This window comes from Microcaecilia unicolor, chromosome 3 (genome assembly GCF_901765095.1).
Source record: "Microcaecilia unicolor chromosome 3, aMicUni1.1, whole genome shotgun sequence".
NCBI lineage: Eukaryota > Metazoa > Chordata > Amphibia > Gymnophiona > Siphonopidae > Microcaecilia > Microcaecilia unicolor.
The window spans coordinates 457,036,637-457,064,090 of record NC_044033.1 but is presented as its reverse complement, the minus strand read 5'-3'; the positions used below and the strand labels follow the sequence as shown (position 1 = coordinate 457,064,090).

The window sequence follows — 27,454 nt, the reverse complement described above, 5'->3', positions numbered from 1 at the left end:
ATGCCTACTGTTTGCTTTTTTTTGGACACCGCCGCACACTGGGCAGAATATTTCAGCGTATTGTCTACAACGACACCTATTTTCTTGAGTGCTGACTCCTAAGATGAACCCTAGCATCAGGTAACTATGATTCGGATTATTCTTTCCGATGTGCATCACTTTGCTTTTGTCCACATTAAATTTAATTTGCCATTTGGATGCCCAGTTTTCCAGTTTCCTAAAATCTTCCTGCAATTTTTCAAAATCTGCATGCGTTTTGACAACTTTGAATAGCTTTGTGTCATCTGCAAATTTAATCACCTCACTCATCGTTTCCAGATCATGTATAAATATGTTAAATTTCACCAGTCCTAATACAGATCCCTGTGGCACTCCACTGTTCACTCTCCTCCATTAAGAAAAATGGCCATTTAATCCTACCCTCTCTTTTCTGTCCAATAAACAATTCCTAATCCACAGAAGGGTATTGTCTCCTATTCCATGACTTTTTAAGCTTTCTCAGGAGTCTCTCATGAGGAACTTTGTCAAAAGCTTTCTGAAAATCTAGATACACTACATCAACCAGCTCACTATTATCCACATGTGTTTTCACACCTTCAAGGAAATGAAACAAATTGGTGAGGCAAGACTTCCCTTGGCTGAACCCAAGTTTGTCTGCGTGTTCTGCGTATGCTAGATTATGAGCCCTCCTGGGACAGAGAAATATCCAGTGTACCTGAATGTACTACTGAAAAAGGTGTGAGCAAAATCTAAATAAATACAATAAAATAAATGTTCTGGTAGAAGTGGCAGGGTGTGATCAAGGGGGGAGGGGGAATTTTAGTTTGACAATCCCAGGTGGATAATTTTGGGTGGGGGGGGGAGGGAGAGTTGGGGAAGGATAAGCATAGGGAGATTCTGATATGATACATGAAAAATATGGGATTAGTCAATTTGTGGCACAAGAGGTGTCATTCAGCAAGGGATTATACATTTTAATCCCACCAGCATGATGTCTGTTCCAGATTAGATTACTTTTTGGTAAATAGAAGAGGGTATGAACTAGTTTCTTAATCATACACTGGTGATTTGGGGATTGAGGGTTTTGGGGAGGAAGAGGAATGGGAAAAGATGGACCCTCAACTTCTTTGCCAAGATATTGAAAAATGCTATGGTCAAGTAATTTGTTGTGAATGGTAATGGGGAGACTCAAGAGCTATGGTCTGAAAGAGCTTTAAAGTGATTAGGGGAAAGTTGATACAATGGATGGCTAAGAAAGGGGGAGGGGAATTGAGGGAGATTGTTGGAGAACATAAACAAACAAATAGGAGACCCAAAGTATTTTAAAGAGTTGCAGGAAACAAGGGCAAAGCTTTAAGAGTTACATGTGAGACATCTAGCATTTTACTGGCAGCAGGTGAAGCAAATCTATTTTGAGAAAGGGGAATAAGCCAGATAAATTGTTGGCTTACAAGCTGAAGAGAATAGGAGCTCTTAATGATATTGCAAAAATATCAGCAGCAGATGGGAGGATGGTTCATTAATTGAAGGATATTATATGGAACTTTGCAGACTTTTAACAGGGTCTGTGTAGTGATGAAATGGAGGATGGTGGGGAGGCAGAAGAGGAGAGAAGAAGAAGAATATTTGAAGGAGGTCCTGTTAGGTAAATAGGGACCAGAGGACACTAGAGCCTTATAAAGGCAGGAGGAAGTTGCCTAATGGTTAGCGCAATGGGCTTTGATCCTGGCAACCTGGGTTCAATTCCCACTGCAGATCTTTGTGATCTTGGGTAAGTCACTTAACTCCATTGTCCCAGGTATAAAAAATATAGATTGGAGCCCCCTGGGAACAGAGAAAGTAGCTGTATATAATGTGTACAGAGCTGCATACATCTAGCAGTGTTATAGAAATGAGTGGCAGTAAGTGACTACTTGCAAAGATAACTTGAAGGTAAGCAAAGCTCCAAGGCTAGATAGTTTTTCTGCTATTTTCTACAAGGTTTATAAGAGGGTAATAGCTCCATCACTGGTGAAACTATTTAATATAGCTCAAGAGGGAGGAAAATCGCTTCATACTATGAAGCAGGCATCCATAACTACAATCTTAATGAAAGGGAAGAATCCAGTGAATTGTGCCTCGCACTTCCCCATTTCACTGTTGAAACCAGCAGGACATTAGCTGTTTGGCTGGCAAGGGGGCTTCTATAGATAGTACATTGTGATGAGAAGGGAACAGCTGGATAAAATTCATATGATCTTTAACTTGGCATGATAGTCCATCAGGGGGAAATTACTCTGGTGCTCTTGAATCCGGATGTGGAAAAAGCATTTGATATGGTGAGGTGGCGTTTTCTGTTTATCTCTAAAGCAAAGGGGGTTGGGGGATTTTTCTCCCTTTCGCCCCTGTCATTTGCCATGGTCATGGAATCAATTCAGAAAAATGTTAACATTGGGGGGAGGGGGAATATAAAATTTGCCTGTTTACCAATGATGTGATGTTGACAGTGGCAGACTCCAGCCTCTCCCTGCCTAGTATTCTAAATGAGATAGATGAGTATGGGAAGGTATTATGGTTCACAGTGAGTTATGCAAAATTGGAGGCAAGGACTGCCTAACTTGAGGGAAGGGATCTGGCCATCCAATGGGCTCAGAGGTGTTTGAGGTATTTAGGGCTTAATATAACAATGGAGAAGGGATTATACAAAAAGAACTGAAAACTATTTTTTATTTTGCAAGCATTTAGCGGGGTCTAGTATGTAGTATGAGAATATGTTATTAAAATGGCAGAGTTTTCTAAATTTTAAAAATGTTTTATATATTTTTTTATTTTCTTAAATGTTAACATGTTTTTTTAAATTGATTATGTATGTAATTGTGATCCACCAAGAATTGTTGCGACTGAGCAGAAAATAAATGTATTAAATAAATTAAAATAAACGTGTGCCTGTGGCATAGAAATATATGACTGCCCCCACTTATACAGAATGGATATGAGAATGAGAGAAGTGTATGTAATGGAAAACCTGAAGTGAGACTGCACCCAGGGAGCCCCCTCCAAGGATGGGATATCTACTGGGCACAGGTGGAGGGGGGAGGGGTTGCAGGGCAGATGGGGTTAAGTCCCTTTTTGGACAGAAGGAAAATACTGGGTGTGTCTCTGTCTCTGCACATATTCATCAGATTGTTAAAACCTGTCGTTTCTTTCTCTATAATATCAGCAAAATTCGCCCTTTCCTTTCTGAGCACACTACCAGAACCCTCATCCACGCTCTTATCACCTCTCGCTTACACTATTGCAACTTGCTTCTCACAGGTCTCCCACTTAGCCATCTCTCTCCTCTTCAATCTGTTCAAAATTCTGCTGCACGACTAATATTCCACCGGTGTCGTTATGCTCATATTAGCCCTCTCCTCAAGTAACTTCACTGGCTTCCTATCCATTTCCGCATATAGTTTATAACTGCATTCACTTTGCAGCTCCTCAGTACCTCTCCACTCTCATTTCTCCCTACATTCCTCCCCGGGAACTCCGTTCACTGGGTAAATCTCTCTTATCTGCACCCTTCTCCTCTACCGCTAACTCCAGACTCCGTTCCTTTTATCTTGCTGCATCATATGCCTGGAATAGACTTCCTGAGCCGGTACGTCAAGCTCCATCTCTGGCCGTCTTCAAATCTAAGCTAAAAGTCCACCTTTTTGATGCTGCTTTTAACTCCTAACCCTTATTCACTTGTTCAGAACCCTTATTTTATCATCCTCACCTTAATATTCCCTTATCTCTGTTTGTCCTGTTTGTCTGTCCTAATTAGATTGTAAGCTCTGTCAAGCAGGGACTGTCTCTTCATGTTCAAGTGTACAGCGCTGCGTACGTCTAGTAGCGCTATAGAAATGATAAGTAGTAGTAGTAGTAGTAATTATTGAGATATTGACTTGGCTGTTGGACTACTGTTATGGAAAAAGTTGAATAAAAACACTTAAAAATTAAAAGAGATTTGAAGAATCCAGTAAGGAGCTAAAGCACATAGATCTCCCACAGACGTTGATATCCTTCTGATTTTCTGTTTTCAAATCTTAACTGGGAGCCCATCTTTTTTTCTCATGCTTTTGACTTATTTTATGCAAGCCAGTGGTAAACCCTAACTGCACCTCTTTTTCTCACACTGAAACAGTGAAATTTGTATAAAGCATGCAATATAGAAGAGTACTGTATTGTTAAGAAAAGTATAGAAGAGTACAGTTTCTAATCAATTTTTAGTATTTGTGCTAGTAACACTGTTATGAGAGACAATTTAGTGCAAGTACTTGTCAAAGTTACATTTTAACAAGTTATTATGATTATCCACAGAACCATTTCACCAGAGGCGCTCAAACTGAAGGTTTAAGACAAAACAATTAAGACTATAGTAATTAAACATCAGAACATTCAAAATTCCTTACAATAACATTATAGAATTTTTATTTTCTATACAAAAGTATTAGATTCTGGTAATATTAAACCTTATTTCTCTCAATATTTCTCTTTACACAGCTGGAGAGTTATATCCAGGATAACATGAAAAAAGAGATGGTAGAGATGCAACAATATGCTGTACAGAACCATACTGCAGCAATGATTGAGATTGGTACCAACCTACTAAATCGAACAGCTGAACAAACTCGCAAATTAACTGATGTTGAAGCACAGGTAAGTAATTGTATATACAGTGCAATCCGCTTAAGTGCAAGGGTCTGGGACCAAAGAAATGCATGCAGTTAACCAGAGCGTGCACTTAACCGTTGTGACCCAAAGAAGCTTGACATCTGATAAACATATGTACAGTACTGTTTATTATTATACGTACAGTAGACAGTCTCAGTTAACTGACATTAGGCTTACTTGAAGTAATCAGTTATAGTCCTCTGTACACTCTTGGGTCTGGCGAGTTCCATAGACTACGTCTGCCAGACGGTAAAATCTGTCATAGCACTGACATCCAGTGGCCTGCAGATAGGCCCGCATGGTGATGAGACTCTCCAGCGCTCTTGCAAAAGTGACAGGAGGAGGTTGTTGAATTTCGTCAGCATGTGCCTCGCTGCTCATTTCTTCATCTGTTCCATCATCAGCCATTGTTGCCTGCATGTAGGCGCATATCTTGACATCAGTGCTGTCTTCAGCTGTTTGTAGATCGTAATCAACAGCTATGTAGCGATGGAACTCCTCTTCAGTAATACCGGCTGGGATGTCAATAACCTCTTCATCTGATGCGTTTGCAACAGCTGCATCTGTTTCGTCCCTCTCCACATCCTTAACAAAGCTTGCCTGCTTATAGCAGTTCACAATGGTTGCCTGTGTAACATGATTCCAGGCTTCTTTCTGCATATGTAGGGAATCCAACAGTGATAGATTACGAGCCAGTTCAACAGCACGTTTATCCTTGCCAGTCTGGTCTTCCATAACGCTCATCAGATGATGTAGCATAAGAGCCCGATAATGTTGTTTGAAATTGGCTATTATGCCCTGATCCTTAGGTTGGATCAGAGAGGTAGTGTTTGGTGGCAGGAAGACCACCTTGACGTTAGACAGCCTGACATCATCCCTGTGTGCAGCACAATTACCACAAAGCAGCAAAATCTGACAGTTTTGTGCCCGAATTCTAGTGTCTAACTTCTTTAGCCACTGCTTCCAAATTTCCCCAGTCATCCATGAATTTGCGTTAGCCTCGTATGACACAGGAAGTCGCTTAACTTTCTTGAAGCAACGGGGCTGTTTACTCTTTCCAATGACAAGGGGTTCCAACTTCTCACTCCCATCTATATTGCAGCAAAGGAGGATTGTCAGTCGGTCCTTCGATATTTTGCCTTCAGTAGTTTCGGCATGTTTGAATGCAAGTGTTCCATCAGGAATCGCTCGCCAGTAGAGACCATTTTCATCAGCATTGAAAATGTCACGAGGTGCAAACTCATTCAAGATAGTAGGAAGAACTGAAACAACCCAATTTTCAGCGTCTTATTTCTCACCATGCTGTTTCTTGAATTTTATGCTGTTCCTCTCTTTCTTTCCAATCATCCAACAGTGGCTTTGAATTCAGTTAGTCCAAGACTTTCAGCTAGCTGGTTAGCTTTCTCCATAAGCAGTGGACCACTGACAGGAAACTGTCTGCTCCTGACTTGAGAAAACCACCGAAGAAGAGCATCTTCTACCTCCTCAGCTTTTCCCACCCGTTTTCGTTTCCGTTGTGGATTTGCATTGTTTTGCCAGTCTTCCAGAAGCTGGTCTTTGTGCTTCAAGACACGTGAAATTTGACTGGGATTGACACCATATTCTTTAGCAATAGATGCTTGACTTTGTTTGTTTTCTAATTTTTAAGAACGTCTATTCGTTCAGCCAGTGTTAAAGTCTTACAGTTCCGCCGCAACGATGACCCCGGTGTATGCCCTAACAACATTCTTTCGCTTATTCTGCCTGTGGCAGTTAAAGAGGCAGTAAATTTGAAACCTCGTTGGTTGTCATGCGCCAATCGGCTTCCATATTCCATGTGCGCGCTTATGCGGAGTCTTTCCTGCAGAGGAGCGGTCTTGAATCATACATATAAGCGAATCATGCACTTATCAGTGGTGCACTAAACCGAAGTTTGTCCCCATAGAAATTGATGGTGCCAAAAACGGGACCGAAGTACGGCATGCAGTTAAATAGAGCATGCGTTTATCTGACGTGCACTTAAATGGAGTGCACTGTATATATATCTAGTTCAAGTTACACATATAAATGGTAAAAAAAAGTACTCTTAAATTTAGGGGATATATCAAGTTTTGGTCTTGAGCAAATATGAAATGAGTATATAATCAAATTAGGTGCAACAAGAGAAGCAGTGTTGTATGGCACTATATATAAGCATATTTGACAGCTCGTGATGCAGTGCACATATCCCATAAGGAATACAGCTTGGTTGGCTGGAGAACCCCAGTTATAGCATTAGCACAAAAAAATAAGATCAAATAGTACAAAAGGTAAAAAGAGAGGAACTTTAGAGTATGAAGACCAAGCTCCACAGAAACTAGTCACACCTTTCTAGCTCTAATAAGAAAAGCCAGACTACAGGGCACAAACATAGTAGCCTCCAAAAAGATGGGTGAACACTTCAGAAGAAACAGGCCAAGGAAAGGAGTAAGAGTAAAAAAAAAAGGGGGGAGGGAGGACAAATGAATGCGCAGGTGCATTGACTACATTAGCAAATAGCATGCTAATGTACTCAAGCTAATGCTAATGAGGTAATTTGTATTCCTTCCCAATGCTCAGAAAAGCGTATCCAAAATAAAACTGCCTTACCACTGCAAAAAATAATGTCTAGTTAGAGCAGGCATTAGGGTATTGTAAGAGAGGATTTCCCATGATTCTCATGCCTCTCTCATGATTCTTTCTGCAAAATCTGCCAGTTTTGATTGCTTTTGGAAACAGAAGGAAGCCCGTGCAAGCCCTTAAGCACTGGTCATGAGAAACAGCAGCCCCAAGCAAAAGCACACGTTGGCGTCTGTTTCCTGTGTCTAAATATTGTTGTGTTCTCGAGGGCCTTGGCATTCTGTCAGGTCCTTGAGGCAGGACTTGAGTTCGTGAGCCCTTGGGCCACTGCCGAGGAGCGGCAGGCAAGACCACCTTGGGACTGGAAACACAGAAGAGCAGTACTGGAACTCTGGACTGGAGTAGTACAAGGCAGGCAACTAGAACAGATGAGACAGGAACAGCTTCACCTGCACCTAGCCACCATTCCTCCGGAGTTGAGCTCCGAAGTACAGGCGGCCGGCAGGACTTGCAGGATAAGGCAGGAACTGAAGATCCAGAGGACCCACCCTGGGTCTGGGATACACGAGGGCGACAGGGCATTGAACTAGACTCAGACAGTGTGCTGCTGCACAGCCACTAGCAAGACCCAGAAGACAGACCAAGGAATACAAGGCGTACAGAAGCTAGCAGGAGCAAGGACTAGGGCAGCAACACACTAGGCAGAACGGGGAACCGGGAATACCCACAGGGTACACCCTCTAACTAGGTGGAGACAGGATACAGGAATAATCACCCAGGAAAACACACTAGCCAGACAGATACAGGATTCAGGATATACCCTTAGGAAATACAAGCAGGGTAAGCACACAGGCTAGGCAAGGCAGGGTTCAGGGTAAAGAGAGCAAACCAGGAATAACAGGCCAAGGGTCTTGGGCAGGCAGCACAGCAAACAGAGTAACCAGGAAGAACAGGCCAAGGGTCTGAAGCCACAGCCGTTCCACACACTGACTGGGGAACCCACAAAGGCTGAGGCTTCGCATACAGACAGAGAACAAACCCGGACAAAGGCTTCACCCCAACACAGGGTAAGCCTGGAGCAGAGGCTTCACCCCAAACACAGGGTAAGCCAGGAACAGAGGCTTCACCCCAAACATAGGGTAAGCCAGGAAGGACCTGCAGTCCACAGACAGACAGTGGCAGGGAAGACCCCCCACGGAAGGACAACAGAGACACAGACACAGAAAGAAACTGGACTGGAACCCAGAGAGAGGCTAAGCAGTAGTGCAGCAGACACTTACTAACCTGACCTGGTCTAAGAGCATAACACTTATGCAAAGGTCCCGACTGCAAGCACAGCACTTCCTTATGAAGGCTCTCACTGATGAGTCACCAGCAGTAGGACAGAAGCAGGAAGTACACTAACCCCAAAGAGCGGCTTGACACACATAGGAAGTGAGCCCACAGGAAAGACAAGCAGGAGCCATCTTGGAAGCTGGCACAGAGCCGGTGGCAGCCATCTTAGATGCTGGCTCCCTAGAGAGACATAGCCCACACAGGTGAGGTCTAGTGAAGCAATCAGGTTCATGCTGGAAGCAGCCAGCACACCAGGACAGAGACAAGACTAACACAAACACAGACAGAAGCCAGCAGAGCTGCTGACCCCCAGAAAGAAGGTAAGGCTGAGGGTGGTCACGGCCACAGACGTGACAATATAAAGAATTCATGCTAAAAAAAAATTAAACGCTTATATTTAGGCTACAGAAAACAGGTGCCAATGTATGCTTCACGTTTGGGTTTTACCAACTGATTCTTTTGCCAGCTTCTTGCTTCTAATATACATAAAAAAGTTTTTACCATGTGTTTTTGCCTCCAGTGCAATTTTTATTTCAAAGTTTCTCTTTGCCTTCCTTATCAGCGCTTTGCATTTGACTTGCCATTCCTTATGCTGTTTCTTATTATTTTCAGTCGGATTCTTCTTCTATTTTCTGAAGGATTTTCTTTTAGCTCTAATAGGTTCTTTCACTTTACGTTTAACTATGCCAGCTGGTCATTTGGCCGTACTTCCTCCTTTTTTAATACATGGACTTTAACTGTTCTGGGCTTCCAGGATGGTATTTTTGAATAGCATCCACACCTGATGCAAATTTTTAACCTTTGCAGCTGCTCCTCTTTCTTCTTCTCATTTTATCATAGTCTCCCTTTTGAAAGTTAAATGGTAACTTATTGGATTTCCTGTGTGTACTTAATCCAGAGCTGATATCAAATCTGATCATATTATGATCACTGTTATCAAGCGGCCTCAGCACCATTACCTCCTGTACCAGATCATGCGCTCCACTAAGGACTAGATCTAGAATGTTTCCTTCTCTTGTTGGCTCCTATACTAGCTGCTCCATAAAGCAGTCCTTGATTTCGTCAAGGAATTTTACCTCCCTAACATAACCTGATGTTACATTTATCCAGTCAAGATCGGGGTAATTGAAATCACACATTATTATTGTGTTTCCCAGTTTGCTAGTCTCCCTAATATCTGATAACATTTCTACATCTGTCTGTTCATGCTGGTCAGGTGGATGGTAGTACACTCCTATCACTATCCTTTTTCCCTTTACGCATGGATGTGTTCTGTGTCCTGAAGAATTTTTAGTCTATTTGATTCAAGGCCCTCCTTAACATACAATGCTATTCCTCCATCAAATCAATCCACCCTATCACTACGATATAATTTGTAATCTGGTATGTCAGTGTCCCACTGGTTATCCTCCTTCCACCAGGTCTCAGAGATGCCTATTATATCTAAATTTTCATTTATTCTAACTCTCCCATCTCATTTCTTAGGCTTTTGGCATTTGCATATAGACATTTCAAACTATGCTTATTGTTACTATTTCCATCTTGCTCAACAGTTGACAGTGATAATTTGCAATCTTGAAAAATCTGTCTGCTTTTTATTTGAAAAGACAGTCTACTATGATCTCTATTGAAACCTCGCTATCGGGGTACCCTATCTTCCATGTTCCGAACCATGCGCTTTTGAATGACTGCCAGCCTTCTGCCAGTGAATGACTATGAGCGCACCTATATTTGCATCTTATTAGCATTGAGCATTAGGGTGTTTTTCTTCTGTGCTGTTCCAGCAGCATTTTTATGGTAGTATTCATAATAGCGCCAGAGTTTTGAGCATCGAGGCCTCAGAACTACAGAAGCTCATCCATGGAGTAAGCAGCAGTGGGAGGCCAGGTTAGATAAGGGTAGCATATTGTGTTGCTTATGTACTATGTTTGTGAACACTTATATGTGCAGAATTAACAAATCACATGCTAGAAGACGTGACAAAAATTATATGAGAATTTGTCATTCTGAAATTGGAAAAGCTATACACTTTCTAGAAAACCTCAGTGAAAATTACACAGAAAGCATATTTAGTCATCCATAACACACCAGTTTCTCCATGATCTATAAACATAGATTAAATTACAACTTAAATTTCAGATACATATTTAATATTTCACCTAGAATAGCAACTATGCCAACATTTTAATAAATGACTTCAGTATTTAGTTATTTTCCCTCAGGATTCCAGTCATATATGGCCTCGTGCATTACACTCTAGCAAATACTGTGAAGTACTACCAAATATCATCACTAAGGCACTCTATTTAGAGGATATTTTTCTTTAAAAAATCACCAACTGTTTATAACTTGACATAGTTCATTCTGGAGGTCATATACTAATGTTTAGCATATGCTATATGCTGTTATCGTGCGTAATCTGCCGTAGGGCCCATTGCATACTATTATTAAATGACCCCACTCTACATGACACTGTTGGTAGTTGGATGGAAGCAGAGTAGCAGCACAATATTGGCAGATTTGCGTCACCAGGGATTATTTTCTATAAATATTTGCCAATAGCATTCCATTAACTAATCAGATGAGATACAGACTATATCAAAATTCAGCTCCTAACAGTCTTCTGGCTGAATTCAGTTGCAATCCATTTGGATTCGATGAAATAATTGCTAAATAGTATTAAAACATACCAAAACTTTAAATCTGTCCTTTTATGTACTAATGGTTTAAAGATAGAGATCAAATATTTTCCCTTTTTTTTCTTTTACAAGTAGATTAACCCAGTTCTGTACTATTATCCCCCCAAATCTACTTATGTAGAAAACAAACCTTTCTTCCCTCTCCACTCCCACTAAGTTCTTTTAATTTAAAGTTTAGTTAGAAAGTAATGCTTTGCTAATTTGATCAGATATACTGAATATCACTTCTAGATAAGGTACAGAAAAGGACAACCAAAATGACAAAATGGATAGAACAGCTCTCCTACAAAGAAAGGCTGAGGTCCAGAGTTACTAAGCTGTGATATCTGTTATTGTACTGCTGCAGAATTTATTGAGGGAATTACTAATCTGCAGTACTAAAGCTCTCCAAGTTAATGAATCCTGCAATAAGTATAATTTTGCCAGGAATAATTTGCTTTCTAGACTTCAACAATGCAAAGAGAGCAGACCCCAAGCTGGCTCACTGTCTTTTAAAGTGCCAGGTTGGTTCATTATAAAAGAACGCCATGCTACTTCATGAAACTCTGTTCAAAGAAGCCTCTAACCCCTGCCATATACCAGGGATCTTTCTGTTGGGTGCTGTCTTGTTTGGCACCCCGACCTTTAATGATAGTACTGTAAGACTGACATTTTGATGCTGGGAGCCATCGAGTTAGAAGTGTCTGTGAATTACTCCTTCTGCCCACACTAATCATCAGGGAGACCCTTGGCAGGTGACTGGAGGAGTATTTGAAAAGGGAAGCAGGGTGGGAGATTTGCAGCCCGATGCATGTGGAAAGATTATGATGTCTCGAAGTGGCATTATTTATCCATGAAAAACACAGCTTGCGAGGTTGCACTCAAGCTATGTTAATCATTTTGCATAATAATAAACTGATTTGCATGCATTTGCATCTCATTATTAAAGCATTTTTGCATTTAAAAAATCCTGCATTAAGGGCAAATAATGCATGTTTTTGACAACACATGTTATAAACGTTCTCTGTAACTAGTTATGGTACTTAATGGCAAAAAGAAGATATGCTAAAAGTCTATAAAGTCATAAGTGGGGTGGAAGGAGTAAATTGGGAACAGTTTACCCTTTCAAACAGTACTATCACAAGTAAAATGTGGTACTGGGTCAAAATAGCCCAGTCAAAAAAGCAGAGATAAAATAGCCCCGCCAAAAAAAAATGACAAAAAAATAGCTCCTGATAAAATAGCCCCTGACATAAAAGTCTATGACAAAACAGCCTGCCCATATTATGGTCCCCGATGTTAGTCCCTGACAAAATGGCCTGATATATTAGTCCCTCCCCCCTGAAAAATGGCTCGATCAGGCAATGCTACTTACTGTAGGAGGAAATGATTGCTGGAGCTACTTAAACACAGTGAAGTGATGGGACTCTCAGGCCAGATGGAAGTTCTTCCCTATTTCTCATGCATGCACATTATTTTGGTGCCAAACATACACCACATATAGGGGGTGGAATGCCGTAGAAGGAATGCTACGGAGCTGGTCTCAGGCTACCCGCAAGAATTGCTGCCATTGCCGACGATCTCAAAGACAAGTCTGAAGGTAGGAGAGCTGAGTGGAAAGTCATTTTGTAACTTGTTCTCTCTCATGTTTCTGAGCAAGGCATCCTATGTTGAGTGATATGAGAGGGGCTTGGTGCTACTCATGAGTTGTATTTTAGCTGTATAAGTTTGCGCCCATCACATATTAATGCTTATCTCACCAGTGCTATTATGTTTAGTATCATTTGACAAAACGTTTATATTTATAGCATTCCTTTTATAAACAACTAGTAAGAAATGCCTGTTTTGGGGAAAAATGAAACGGGCGCTAGCAGGGTAATCCCCCCCCCCCCCCCACTGTCCTGCCTCCGTCCCTCCCTCCCAAGTTCCAGACACCCCCTCCGTGCCTCCCTTCCAAGTTCTACACCTCTCCTCTCCCTCCCTCCCTCAGTGACATGGTTGCGAGTGTGCGAAGTTCGGTGCGCTCTCCCAGCAGCTGTCAGAGAATGTGTGGAAGTCGTCCGTTGTGTCTTCGCCGCCCTGCCCTCTGCATCATCACGTGTTGACGGGAGGGCGGAGCTACAGTGACTGCAGCCTGAAGACCTAACCGGATATCTCGGGCGCCTCAAGTTTCCGGCTTGAGGCTTCAATGGAACGTTGGAGGTGCCTTTTATATATATAGATCTTTGAATGGTTCTAAACTTGCTTCTGTGGCTATTTTTTTGTGCCGGGTATATCTTTCTTTTCACGTTGGAAACCATGTTCTTCACGGCAATTTCACTTCAGTTTATGAATATACTTTTTTCTTAATGTCCTAAGCATTTGTTAGGCATGCACTGTTCACTTCAATATATATTTTTACCTGTTTTGTCCTAAAAGCACCATCACTACATTGATACTGAATATTAAGGAGTGAGAGTACTTAAAACTATTTTGTCAACTATAGTAATGAGAACAGGAGACGGCAAAGTGTTTATATTCCAAATTTGTCTTTTTTTAAGTCATCATGTTTTATATTTTTTACTTTTATAATCTTTTAATTTATTAAAACACACATTTCTCTTAGATTCCTGAAGTAGGTGTCCACACCTGATTTCATCATACATCATTCAGAATGTTTTGAGTATGTCATTTCATTTCAATTCGTTCCATATGTCACTTTGGTGGGATATATACACACACAGCTGTTTGATTTGTCACACTATTCTGTTATATTTATGGTTTCCTATCATTTCTGATGTCACCTAGAAAATCGTAACTTTTGCATAGCCTCTTTCACGTCAATTATACTTTTCAAGTTGGTGATTTCTCTGTGGATAGGTAGTTTTATATGAATCTTAGTTTTTGCATCTTCTTAGTGTTTCGCCAGTTTTCTGTAGGTTGATTAGAATAGAGTTTGTTGGGGGTCACGTGATGGCAGCGACCTGAGCGGATGTCTGTTGGCTGCTCTCCCTGTTCTTATTGAAAATTGGCTTCAATATCTGCTCCCCCCCCCCCCCATGACGAATCCAAGCGGTGGCGATTCGAGGTGCCAAAGTACAGGGTGCAAAGTGCTGCAGTTTGGGGCGCCCCGGAAGGTTTGTTCTCCAGTTATGCCGGCGAAGACCCTGTGGCCTGTGCGAGAGCATGGAAGCGTCCACGCAGCCAAGTTGGCGTCGGAGCAGGATCGGGGTGCACTGCCACTCTGCCTGTGTTTACATTGCAAGAGGCAGCAATAAAAGAAATTACACGGAACTTGGCGGACATTTTAGATGATAAGTTGTCTAAAATATACAAGCAACCCACACCAAGGGTCATACTCTTGACCTCATTACATACAAATTACCATCAGATCTAAATCTAACTCTAGTTGATACAAAATGGGAAGAAGTACCTTGGTCATATCACTATAAGTTGAACATATCCTTACAATGGAAAAGAAAAAACACACACCAGAACCAGGAATGCACCACCTATACCTCAAGAGGGAAAATAGATCCCATAACTTTCTGGTAACAGCTCTACAAGGACGAATGGACTATTCAAACAGACTCAAATAATTATCTCCAAGAATGGGATATTAGATGCAGGAATACACTAGACAATTTAGCACCTCTACGAACAAAATCCTCACGAAGAAATAACTTGACACTTTGGTTTAATGAAGAGTTAAAAAAGCTAAAAACCCAGGTTAGAAGATACGAAAGAGCATGGAATAAAAGAAAAAATGAAACGCTTGGAAACAAATTCAAAGGAAGTACAAATATGCTATACGTCATTCCAAAAGATTATATTACAAAACAAAAATTGGTCCAGACTTCAAAGACACACAAACTTTTTCTACTAGTGAACAAATTATTAAACACCACTCCACTCACTTCATCTACCACAGATACTCCATCAGCTGACAGTCTTGCTAAGTATTTTGATGAGAAAATTGCTATGATCCGAACTACATTATCATCTATCACTACTAACCATGAAATATTCTTCGACTGCTTGGATCCATCTTTTCAAGAATATCCAGCTGACAGAATTTGGTCTAACTTCACTACCCTCACTGAAGAATCCATCACCCAAGCGATTAGTAAATTTGCTAAATCCCACTGCAAGCTTGATACATGCCCCAATAATTTAATAAGATTTGCCCCTAAACGCTTCATAATAGACATAACAAAACATCTAATCCACATGTTACAACATTGTCTCTTCCCTAATGATAAAGGAAATATATTACTCACACCAATACTAAAGGACATAAAGAAAAAAGTAAATGATATAAGCAATTACCGTCCAGTAGCATCCATTCCTTTAGCAGTCAAACTGATGGAAGGAATGGTGACTAAGCAACTTACCGATTATTTAAATAAGTTCATGATTTTACATGAATCACAGTCAGGATTTCGATCTAACCACAGTACAGAAACTGTACTGACCACTCTACTAGCCAAATTTAAGCAAGCAATATCAAAGGGAGAGAGCATACTTCTCCTACAATTCGACATGTCCAGTGCCTTCGACTTAGTTGATCATGAAATTCTGCTAAATATTTTAGAATACTTTGGAATAACAGGAAACGTACTTAACTGGATCAAAGGTTTCTTAACAACTAGAACATACCAAGTGATATCAAATTCAACAATATCATCACCTTGGAAATCAGAATGTGGAGTCCCTCTGGGATCTCCACTTTCACCGTCCCTTTTCAATTTAATGACGCCGCCATTGGCCAAAACATTAGCAAACCAGGGCCTTAATCCTTTCATTTATGCAGTTGATGTTACGATTTATATCCCATTTAAACATGACCTAACAGAAATTACTAAAGCAATAAACGATAGCTTCCATATAATGAATTCATGGGCGGATGCTTTTAAATTAAAACTCAATGCTGAGAAAACACAATGTCTCATTCTTTCATCACAACACAATAAGTACAAATCCACTAAGTTAAACAACCCTAGCTTTACTCTCCCCATCTCAGATACTTTGAAAATTTTAGGAGTTACAATTGACCGCAACCTTACATTACAGAACCATGCGAAAATCATAACAAAGAAAATGTTCCATTCCATGTGGAAACTTAAAAGAATTAAACCTTTCTTCCCAAGAGAAGCGTTCTGCAGACAGGTGCAATCATGGGTGTTATGCCAACTAGACTAATGCAATGCCATTTATGCTGGGTGCAAAGAACAAATTATTAAAAAACTTCAAACTGCACAGAACACGGCAGCCAGACTCATATTTGGCAAAATGAAATATGAAAGTGCTAGTCCCTTACGAGAAAAACTACACTGGCTCCCTTTAAAAGAACGGATCACTTTTAAGGTTTGCACCCTGGTTCATAAGATAATCCACGGTGAGGCTCCAGGATATATGTCAGACCTTATTGACCTACCAACCAGGAACTCTACCAGCTCATCACGAACATTCCTGAATCTCCACTACCCAAACTGTAAGGGACTGAAATATAAATTAACATATGCTTCCAGCTTCTCTTACATGTGCATGCAAATTTGGAATGAATTACCAAAATCCATAAAAATAACACACGACATCATGATCTTCCGTAAACTATTGAAAACTTATTTATTTAAGAAAGCATACAATAACAACTCCTCATAAATTCAAATTAACAAAACACAATTATACAACATGTATTCTCTATATCTCAACTGTTTTGCTAATTATCTTGATTTCCAGTTTAATGATCCTAATTGTTCAAGCTATTTTTTTGTCATGATTGAAGTTTAACCTATTACCTTTAGCTCTTATCATAGGATGAACTTTCCTCTTGTAACCTAACCTAACCTAATCTGTCCCTTTGCCCCAACTATGTATTTCTCCTATCTGGAACTGGTAATCACCACTTGCGGAATTATGTAAGCCACATTGAGCCTGCAAATAGGTGGGAAAATGTGGGATACAAATGCTATAAATAAATAAACTACATGATGCTATGGACGAGCTCAGGGAGAGCGTGACCTCGCAAAACACGCACATGCAACAGGCAACGGAAAGGATTTCGCAACAGGAAGAGGCTGCGGCAGACATGGAGGGGCATAATCGAACGTCGCCGGCGATCTATGTTGGCGGCAGCGCTACAGAGAGCCGGAACCGTATTATCAAAAACAATGGCGGCCATCTTTTTTTCGATAATACGGTTTAGCCCGGCCAAATGCCATGGAGTTCGCCGGGTTTGAGATGGGCGGGTTTGTTTTTCAGCGATAATGGAAAGTTATGTCGGCCATCTCAAACCCCGGCCAAATTCAAGGCATTTGGCCGCGGGAGGAGCCAGCATTTTTAGTGCACTGGCCCCCCTTACATGCCAGGACACCAACCAGCCACCCTAGGGGTCAATGCGGTGGACTTCAGAAAAGCTCCCACGTGCATAGCTCCCTTACTTTGGGAGCTGAGCCCCCCAAACCCCCCTCCCCCCAAACCCACTACCCACAAATGTACTGCACCCACTAAAATTGCTCTAGGGACCTGCATACAGCCTCTAGGACTTATTGCTGCTGTATAACTTTGGCACACCAGTTCACACCTGAAGACTAATCTCTCTGAAAAAGTCCTTTCTTGAAATAAGCACGTTTACTCACAGTTAACTGCAGATCAGAGGTTGTGCCCCACTGGCAAAGAGTCCCCTGGTACTAAGATTAGCAGTAGGTCAGAGCTGGCACAATGGTGTACAATGCCCTCTTTCAGCACCATTCAAGGTAAGAACTACGTTCTCTAACGTGGGTAACACAGGAAAGGGAACTAAAACTGGCTTACAAAAATGGCCACTACCGCATGGACTACAACAGGAAACAAAACAGGGCACACTCTGACCCAGTTAGCAGGGGGGAAAAGCACCATGGGAGTAGAGCCCAGTACCCTACACCCACCACAATGCATTGCTAATGTGACCCTCTGCAGGGCACCTAACAGAAAAGGTGTCACACTCACCCGAGAGCCACATCGCAACCAGGGAAAGGCTGTCGGAGGATACAACACATTCTGCTGTCATGGAGGTGGGTACGGCATTTGAGGCTGGCATACAGGCTGGCAAAAAAGGTTTTTAGTTTTATTTTTTTAGTTTGGAAGGGGATTGGTGACCACTGGGGGAGTATGGGGAGGTCATCCCCCATTCCCTCCAGTGGTCATCTGGTCAGTTGGGGCACCTTTTTGAGGCTTGGTCGTGAAAATAAAAGGACCAAGTAAAGCTGGCGAAATACTGCTTAACGCCGCTTTTTTTTTTTCCATTATCGGCGAAAGCCGGCCATCTAGTAGCCATGCCCATGCCCGCCTTCGCTAATCTACCAACACGCCCCCTTGAACTTTCGCCGGCGAAGCTACAGGAAAGCGGCGATGCTGTCAAAAATGCCGCTTTCGATTATACCGATTTCGCCGCTTTTAAGAAATCGCCGGCCATCTCCTGATTTATGTCGGAAGATGGCCGGCGATCACTTTCGATTATAAGCTGGATGGCCTCCCAGGTGGCAGGGCTAGAGAAATGCTACAAAATGCTGGAGAGAGTGGAGGACCAGAAGAATAGAAGTTGCTGAAATAACATCCGGCTCATAGGGCTGCTGGAGTCTGTGAAGGACAGGTTGCTCTGGGACTTGGTGGAGACCTGGCTGCCCAGGGAATTGGGCCTAGTCGTGGAGGGGCAGAAGCTGCAAGCAGTGCGAGTGCACCGCGTAGGAGTGCTCAGAGATCAAAACGCCAGACCGCGCCCGGTAATCGCCAGGATACTCAACTATGCTGAAAAGTCCCTGCTAATGTCCTAATGGCGACAGAAGAAAGAGGTGGTTTACTAAGGACATAAGGTACTCTTATTGCAAGAGTTTTCCTCACGCGTCTCAGATTTCCGCTGGTGCTTAGCGCCGTACTGCTCACAATTATTCAAAAAAGGAGTTAAATTTTCCCTGCAATACCCTGCGAGAGTGCGGGTGGTGCAAGACACTGCCACATTATTCATGGAGTCACCAGCGGAGCTGAAGGCCTTTCTGGGGCGAATAACGTAGAGGACCTGCTGGAGACGTTGCGGCTTTCGCTGACTCAGAGATCCTGTATTGTGCATTGTGGCTGTGTTGGAGATGCATCATGGGGCAAAGGAGTGGCAAATTTCTACACTTTCTACACTTGCTGAAGAAGGAGGGCTGAAGTCGTTCATACTAAAGCAGACTATAAGAGGTCGCGCACCCTCGGATGGAGATATGATTTGTAAGGCTACCATATAGTATCTGCATGAGACGTCTTATTGACTGTATTGTTGACCGCTGTTGAGGTGTTGGCGGTTACAGAAGTACTGCCTGGAGGGCCAGGCGTGGATATGAGGTTGATATTGCAGTTTTGCTTGTGGGTTTCGGGGGAGGGGGAAGGAAAGATCGGGTAGGGGAGGGGGCTTCCTCAAAGGGGTAGTTGTAATACTAGGTATTCTTGGGGAGGGAAGTTATGGGAGGGGGTAGGAAGGGGTGGAAAGAGTGTGCGTGCTGGGAACAGAATGGATGGCAGAGATGGTGAGTGTGGTACTTGCGCAGATTGGGCTTTATGTATGTGGGGGGGGGTCTGGGGGGAGGGAGGTGGGGAGAGGGGGTGGTCTGGGGGTCATGCGAAGAGGTGGGAAGGGAGTTCTGGGAATCCGGGAGCCATTGGGAGGAGTTTCCTCTTCCTGTTTCTTTGGTATAATAGGGATTCACTTGTATTGCAAAAGAGGGGAGAGGCGCAGCTGGGACGCCGCCTCCCAAACCAATCTGATATTAATGCAGGGCTGGCATACATGGCATTTAGTTCTCTAACTTACGAGTAATCTGAGGATCGGCACCTTCAATGTAGATGTCATTCATTCCCCTGTAAAACGCACAAAAATTCTTTCATATTGCGCTAAGATGAAGGTGGATGTTATGTTGCTGCAGGAGACTCGTCTCTCGCAGACAGAACACCTCAAACTGAAGCACAGCTGGGTAGGGGAGTTGGCATGCTCTTCTTTCAACAGCAGACAAAGGGAGGTAGCTATTCTGTTTCATAAAAAACACCAGACAGCTCAACATAGATTAATCCAGGACCCAGGTCGAATCATAGTATGGGCTGGGGAAATAGCGGGGAGGAAGTTTGCCCTGTGCTCTGTTTATGCCCCTAATGTGTACTCCCATTCCTTCTAGCGCTCCTTGTGTCCATGTCTGGGTACCAACTGTTTGTGGGGAGAGACTTCAATATCACTGCAGATCCCTTAATAGACTGCTCCCCTGCTAAGCCCAGATTGCAAACCTGGCGGGACAGAGGGGTAAACTTCCTTATGCGAGAGCTGGGCCTTTAGGATATCTGGCGGGTGTTGCACCCTGACTTTACCTTTTTCAGGTGCACGGGGTGCATGCGAGACTGGACTACATACTACTGGACCCTTCCTTGCTGTCTCGGGTAGTGGCAGCTGATATACAGGACGGGGCGGTTTCAAATCACTGTTTGGTGTGGGTGGATGTTTGCTGGCAACAAGGGGAGAGAACAAGGTTGTGGCATATGAACCCCACTCTTTATTTACATCAGGATTTTCATCAGTTTGTGTTGCAGGAGTGGGATCACTAGCTTATGGAGAATGACCCTGATTTGGTTGACTCCGTCATCTATTGGGAAGCGGGCAAGGTGGTAATCAGGGGTAAGATTTTAGCCTAAACAGCAAAGGCACGTAGAGAAAGGGAGAAACAACTGGTGTCTCTGTCTGATCAGTTGCAAAAAGTAAGAGGCCAGCACATTCTGACTAGGGATGAGGGGGTGAAGAAGGAATACAATGCTATACGCTAGCAGATCAATGACCTTTTGAATAGCAGGGCCGCCCAAGACATCTCCATGTACAAATTCAACATGTATAGGTGGAGGAATAAGGTGGGGGAATAAAGCGGGTAAATTATTGGCTTCAATGGTGAAACAAAGAGGGGCAAAACAGGTCTTAACCAAAATTAGATCACTAGGAGGGAAGCTGGAGACCATAAAGGGGGATATTCAGAAGGCTTTTGTGGAATTTTATAAGGCACTCTATCAGGGCCGTGCCAAGGGTCTCTGGCGCCCCCCTGCAGACTATCATTTGGCGCCCCCCCCCCCCCCCCCCCCCCCCCGTGTGGCACAAGATGCAAAGGAAATAGGAGCTGAAAGATGGAGTGCATCTTTGTGGGATTGCTGAACAAATAAAGGGTTTACAACCACTTAGCTTTTCGTGCTTTCATGTTCACAAAATTGGTAATTAAATCTTTGATATCTAACTGGGCACATATATCATTCTCAATAGCAATCATGGCAAGGCTTACAAGCCTTTCTTGCAAAATACTTGATCACAAATAATTTTTTATGATTTTTAACCGTGAAAATGATCGCTACCACTGACTCTAAAGTTTAACAATTTCATTAAAGGAAAATGTATTTATCACAAACTCTTTACTCTTCCTATCCAAGGAGAATGTTTTATATAAAAACAAACACAAAAAAGCAATCAGATTTTCACTTACCAGCTCTTCAAACACTAAACAGTCAGCTAAACTTCTTTGAAACTACTGTTGGAACCATCAGCCAATGAAATGGCTTTTAGCTCTAGCTATCTCAGGTTACCTGATAATTATGCACACATCATTGCAGTCATCATGCCCTCCTCTCGGTGTACATGCTCAGAAAAACTTTGAACCACTTACAGATTTTAACAATTACACCACTTATTTTTTATTTCTCCCCAGTTTCACTTGTACACCTCCCTCCAAACCTGTTCTCTTTAATTTGAATGTTGTTCAAGCTCACCCTGACTAAGGAGTTCTTCCCACACCAAAGACATATATAGCACTAGTTGTATTCTTTCAAACAACTTCAGCAGCGCCTGCCTGCCTCAGTGAGCACTGCTACCTGAAGAGGGGAGGGCAGGGGCGAGAGGAGAATCACAACTTCAGGTAAAAGATTTTGCAACTGAGCAGACCTCAGGCGCCCTCCAGAGGTCGGCGCCCCCCTGCAGTGCTTACCTCGCTTACTGTGTTGGCACGGCCCTGCACTCTATGACTGCATTGCCAGAATCCCGACACCACCTCAACATTTAATACTGCCCCCTAACCCACCACCCCTAAAACCTAAATTATATAGTCCTCACCCCTAGATTTTCCAAACCAAGCAGGAGTAATTCCCAATGACTCCTGCCACGTCCAAATCCTGAGTTCAAAATGGCAGCTACAATCCCTATCAGTAGTCTCACAGTACTACTGCTAGAGTTCAAGCAGCCACATAAGAGCAAAAGCTTTGACATAGATTTGTTATTAGTGCTATAGAAAGCTTTTAAAATATACATACATTGTCTAAGTAGGGCACATTGTAAATATAATAAAATCAAGCATAACAGGAAACTAAAGTTCCAAAACAGTATAATGCACATAAAAATAGAAACTGAAAATTTGCCCCCCCCCCCCCCCAGTATCTACCTCTGTGCATCCAGCATCTCTCCTCCCTCTCTTAACAGTCCTCCATCTCTCACTCTATCCCTTCCCTCTCTGAGTCATCCCTGGGTAGTTTGGCATCTTCCCAGCCCCCCCCCCCCCCCCGGGTATATCTCCCATACTGTGAGTCAAGCAGCTGTTCCTCTCCCTCCCTCTTGCAGGTTCAACACCTTTCCCACTCCTCCTCCCTGTCCCCTATGGGTCCAAGCACCTCAATCGCATCCACACCCTAGCACATCAAACTTATCTCCTTTGGCGGCTGCAGTAGCTGGCCCTGGAACCTTTCCTCTGCCACATCTAGAGTTACCATATTTTGTCCTCTCAAAAAGAGGACACACGTCCCACCCCTGCCCCGCCCCTTTTGCATCCTCACCCTGCCCCCTGTCACATATACCCCTCCCCCCGGGTCACATATTTCCCTCTCCTGCCCCCCCCGTCACCTCCCCTCCCCCGGGTCACCTCCCCTCCCCTTACTTACTATCTACTGCCCTGGTGGTCTAGTGACCTCTTCGGGGCAGGAAAGAGCCCCCTCTTTCCTGCCTGGAGCTCTGTCCTTGCCCTGCATCCTGTTGCTGTGACGGTTTTGGGATTCAAAATGGCCACCGAGAGTTGAAGTCTCGCGAGGCCGCTTCAACTCTCGGCGGCCATTTTGAATCCTGAGACCATCACAGCAACAGGGCAAGGGCAGGGCTCTTTCCTGCCCCGAAGAGGTCACTAGACCACCAGGGCAGTAGATAGTAAGTAAGGGAAGGGTAGGGGAGGCTAGGATAGGCCTGCCGCCCGCCCGTTTGTCCAGAAATCCGGACAAACGGGCGGACCGGCAAAACCCGTCCAGGTCCTCAAAAAGAGGACATGTCCGGGTAAATCCAGACATATGGTAACCCTAGCCACATCCCATATACCCCAGCCCCCCGCTGATGCAATTTCTTGTTTGTGCAGGGACAGGATGTGGCACAGGAAAGGTTCCGGCCAGCAACAGACAACATGCGTTTATCACTGCTGCAGCTGGCAAAAAAGATAGGTATGAAGGGGAGGAAAGAAATGGGAAGAAGCGGGAGAGGTGCTTGGATCCGCAGGAGAGAGGGAGATGGAGATCACACACCACTGCAAAAAAGCAGCTTCTTATTGGTGGTGGGCAAGGAGAAGTTGCTTGCCTTGCCGCAGAGATATGTTTTCTGCAAACCTTAGGTACCAGGTCCAATTTTTTAGTTACCATGGTGATCTGGTGTCTGGGGTTTGTTGAACCCTGAATCGAGGAATTTTGAGGCTTAAGTTTAAAAACGTATTCATGTTGTCTCTTTTTTTTTTTTCATTCTGTGTTCTTCCTGACTAACGGACAAAAGTATCCTTTTATGAGAAGTAAATTGCTATAAGTAAAAAAAAAAAAAAAAAAAAAAAAAAGGATATTTGCTAGTGGGACACATTAAAATCACAACACATATTTTCCATTTAGGCTGCTGCTTACATGCTTGTGGTTACAGTTTTTCTCTACTTTTCCAAATGATAGTGACTGGTTTAAGGGTTTAATTGACAACATAAGGAGATTAAATACAACTATTGCTCTCTCAAGGACACTTATTCTTTGGTAACAATTCTGAATTACACTCAAGTGTGAAATCACATCCTGAATGACCGCTTAGCATGAAGGATGTGAGTAATCAATTCTTCCTGCCAAGGCCAGTTAACTTTACATGGATTACGAAAGCTTGAAAACTGCTTTAATACAATGAGAAAACCAATTCAGTGCTGTGAAAAGAACATGTGAAAAGGTCTATATAAAGACAAACTGATTTACTACTTAATAGTGAAACGCAGTTGCTTCCTCATTAGTAGCTGATGTCATTTTCTGAATATAGATATTGACATTGGGAATGTATAGAAATAAACATATGCACACCTGGTGAGGGTCTAGGATAAATTTACCCCTTTATTTACTAAGCTGTGCTAGCGGCTGCGGTGAGCTAATGCTGGCACAGCCCATTCACTTTAAATGAGCTGTGTTGGCATTGCCATGCAGCTTAGTAAACAGGGAGTTAATAAAAATAAGCAATAATGTGTATTTCACATTTCTTTGAATAAAGTTGTGTGGCACCTGTGAAAATAAAGGTAAAATTAAGAAATATATATATATATATATATTTTTTTTTTTTTTCACAACGCCTGGTTACTGGATTAATCTGTGACTGTCTCTGGGAAAAGGTGACTAAAGTAGCAGATCCAAAATATTGTGGAAGGCTGATTTTTCATATCATGGGTCCATAAGCAGTCTGAAAAAGTTAAATGTTTGAAGTTCTGTAACTTTTTTTTTAGTTTTTCACATAAAAGATACTGTTTGTACTGTTGTATTACAAATTGATTGCTCTAATAGAATTCTTAAAACCAATTTTGTTGTTGTTGTTGTTTCTGGTGACTTTAGTCAATTTTTCCTAGAGATAGTCACATTTTTTAAACTAGTTATCAAGATAACATTTCTAACCTTATGATTTTGCTTGGTTTAGAGGAAGGGAATATTAGCTCCCAAAAGTCAGTGAAGAAATGCATTAAAGTAGTTCAATGATTGAACTTTATTTCCAAATATTTTGGGATCATTTTGTGATTTTTTAAATTATTGACAAAGAATAGAAAGAAATAATTTAATATAGTATGAAAGGATGCTTTAAATTATATCTTTAGGGCAGGGGCGTATCTGAACTGCGGCGGTAGGGGGGGCCAGGGCCAGAGAGGGGGGGCACATTATAGCCCCCCCCCCGCCGCCGCCGCCGCCGCCGCCACCATTGCCGATCCCCCTCCCCCCAGCCGCTGCCATTGCTAACCCTCCCCCTCCGTTGCTCGCCTACCTTCGCTGGCGGGGGACCCCAACCCCCGCCAGCCGAGGTCCGCGTCCTCCTGCCGCTGCCGGCTGCCTTTGGTCCTTTCATTCTTCCATTGAAGCTGGCGCCGACGAAAAGTTTCTTTTGAATCTGACGTCGCTGCACGTTGCACGTTGTACGTGCAGGACGTCAGACTCAGAAACAATTTCTGAGTCTGACGTCCTGCACGTACAACGTGCAGCGACGTCAGACTCAAAAGAAACTTTCGTCGGCGCCAGCTTCAATGGAAGAATTAAAGGACCAAAGGCAGCCGGCAGCGGCAGGAGGACGCGGACCTCGGCTGGCGGGGGTTGGGGTCCCCCGCCAGCGAAGGTAGGCGAGCAACGGAGGGGGAGGGTTGGCAGCGGTAGGGGGGTCCAGGGCGAAATCTGCGGGGGCCCAGGCCCCTGAGGCCCCACGCAGATACGCCCCTGCTTTAGGGGGCTTAGATATCGATGCGGGCTCCCATTTTATCACTAATTTGTGCTATTTTAGCACAGGTCCCACTTAATGCAATTTATACCTAGTTACTAATATAACTAGGGTTAACAGTAAAACAACACACATTAGCAGTAGTCCACATTGTTAACTTTTACCCTTAATCTCTAGCAACATTTATTTCTAAACCACTTCCTGCCAAATGTCATACGAAATGATATACAATCATAAAAACACATATTAAATTCACATTGTCACCCCCTGCAACTAAAGCATACATGGAGGCTCATCTCTAAAACTTCAAGAGAGATTTGCATATAATGAAGTTGGTAAGTATGTAATCTGTCTCATGCATATTCATTAGGGCAGTGGTTCCCAAATGTTTCAGTTCACGGCACCCTTATCGGTCATTTTCGAAAGAGAAGGGCGCCCATCTTTCGACACAAATCAGGAGATGGGCATCCTTCACCCAGGGTCGCCCATTGGCATAATTGAAAGCCGATCTTGAGTGCCCTCAACTGCTTTCCATCACGGGGATGACCAAAGTTCCCGGGGGGGCGTGTCAGAAGCATAGCGAAGGCGGGACTGGGGCGTGCTTAACACATGGGTGTCCTTGGCCAATAATGGGAAAAAGAAGGGCGTTCCTGACCAACACTGGGCCGACTTTACTTGGTCCATTTTTTTTTACAACCAAGCCACAAAAATGTGCCCTAAATGACCACATGACCACCGGAGGGAATTGGGGATGACCTCCCCCTACTCCCCCACTGGTCACTAACCCCCTCCCACCCTAAACAAAATGTTAAAAAAAGTTTTCCAGCCTCTATTCCAGCTTTAAATATCATACCCAGATCCATGACAGCAGTATGCAGGTCCCTGGAGCAGTTTTAGTGGGTACTGCAGTGCACTTCAGGCAGGCGGACGAAGGCCCGTAGTGGTGTACAGGTGTGGGGAGTGGGTTTTAGGGGGCTCAGCACACAATGTAAGGGAGCTATGCACCTGGGAGCTTTTTCTGAAGTCCACTGCAGTGCCCCCTAGGGTGCCCAGTTGGTATCCTGGCATGTCAGGGGGACCAGTGCACTATGAATGCTGGCTCCTCCCACGACCAAAGGGCTTGGATTTGGTCGTTTCTGAGATGGGTGTCCTCAAGTTCCATTATCACCGAAAATCGGGGATGACCATCTCTAAGGTCGACCTAAATGTGGAGATTTGGGCGTCCCCGACAGTATTATCGAAATGAAAAATGGCCGCCTACCTTGTTTTGATAATACGGATCTCCCCGCCCCTTCGCAGGGACATCCTTCGAGGACGCCCTCAGGAAAACTTGGGCGCCCTGTTCGATTATGCCCCTCTTTGTGTCTGAGCAATTTTTCGTGGCATCCCCCCCCCCCCCCCAGCCACACAGGTCTCCACACCCATCCTGCCACACATC

The 27,454-nt window shown here is 43.3% G+C and overlaps 2 protein-coding genes across 2 annotated transcripts in view; one reads left to right on the top strand and one right to left on the bottom strand.

Moving 5' to 3' along the window:
• Positions 1-27,454, bottom strand: part of MCPH1 (microcephalin 1) — a 629,434-nt gene that overhangs the window by 226,644 nt on the left and 375,336 nt on the right. The gene's annotated exons all lie outside the window — the stretch shown is intronic.
• Positions 1-27,454, top strand: part of ANGPT2 (angiopoietin 2) — a 248,444-nt gene that overhangs the window by 96,881 nt on the left and 124,109 nt on the right. Inside the window, exon 2 of the mRNA XM_030198945.1 lies at positions 4,510-4,665. Within this exon, the coding sequence (XP_030054805.1) occupies positions 4,510-4,665 (156 nt within the window). The remainder of the gene's footprint in view (positions 1-4,509; positions 4,666-27,454) is intronic.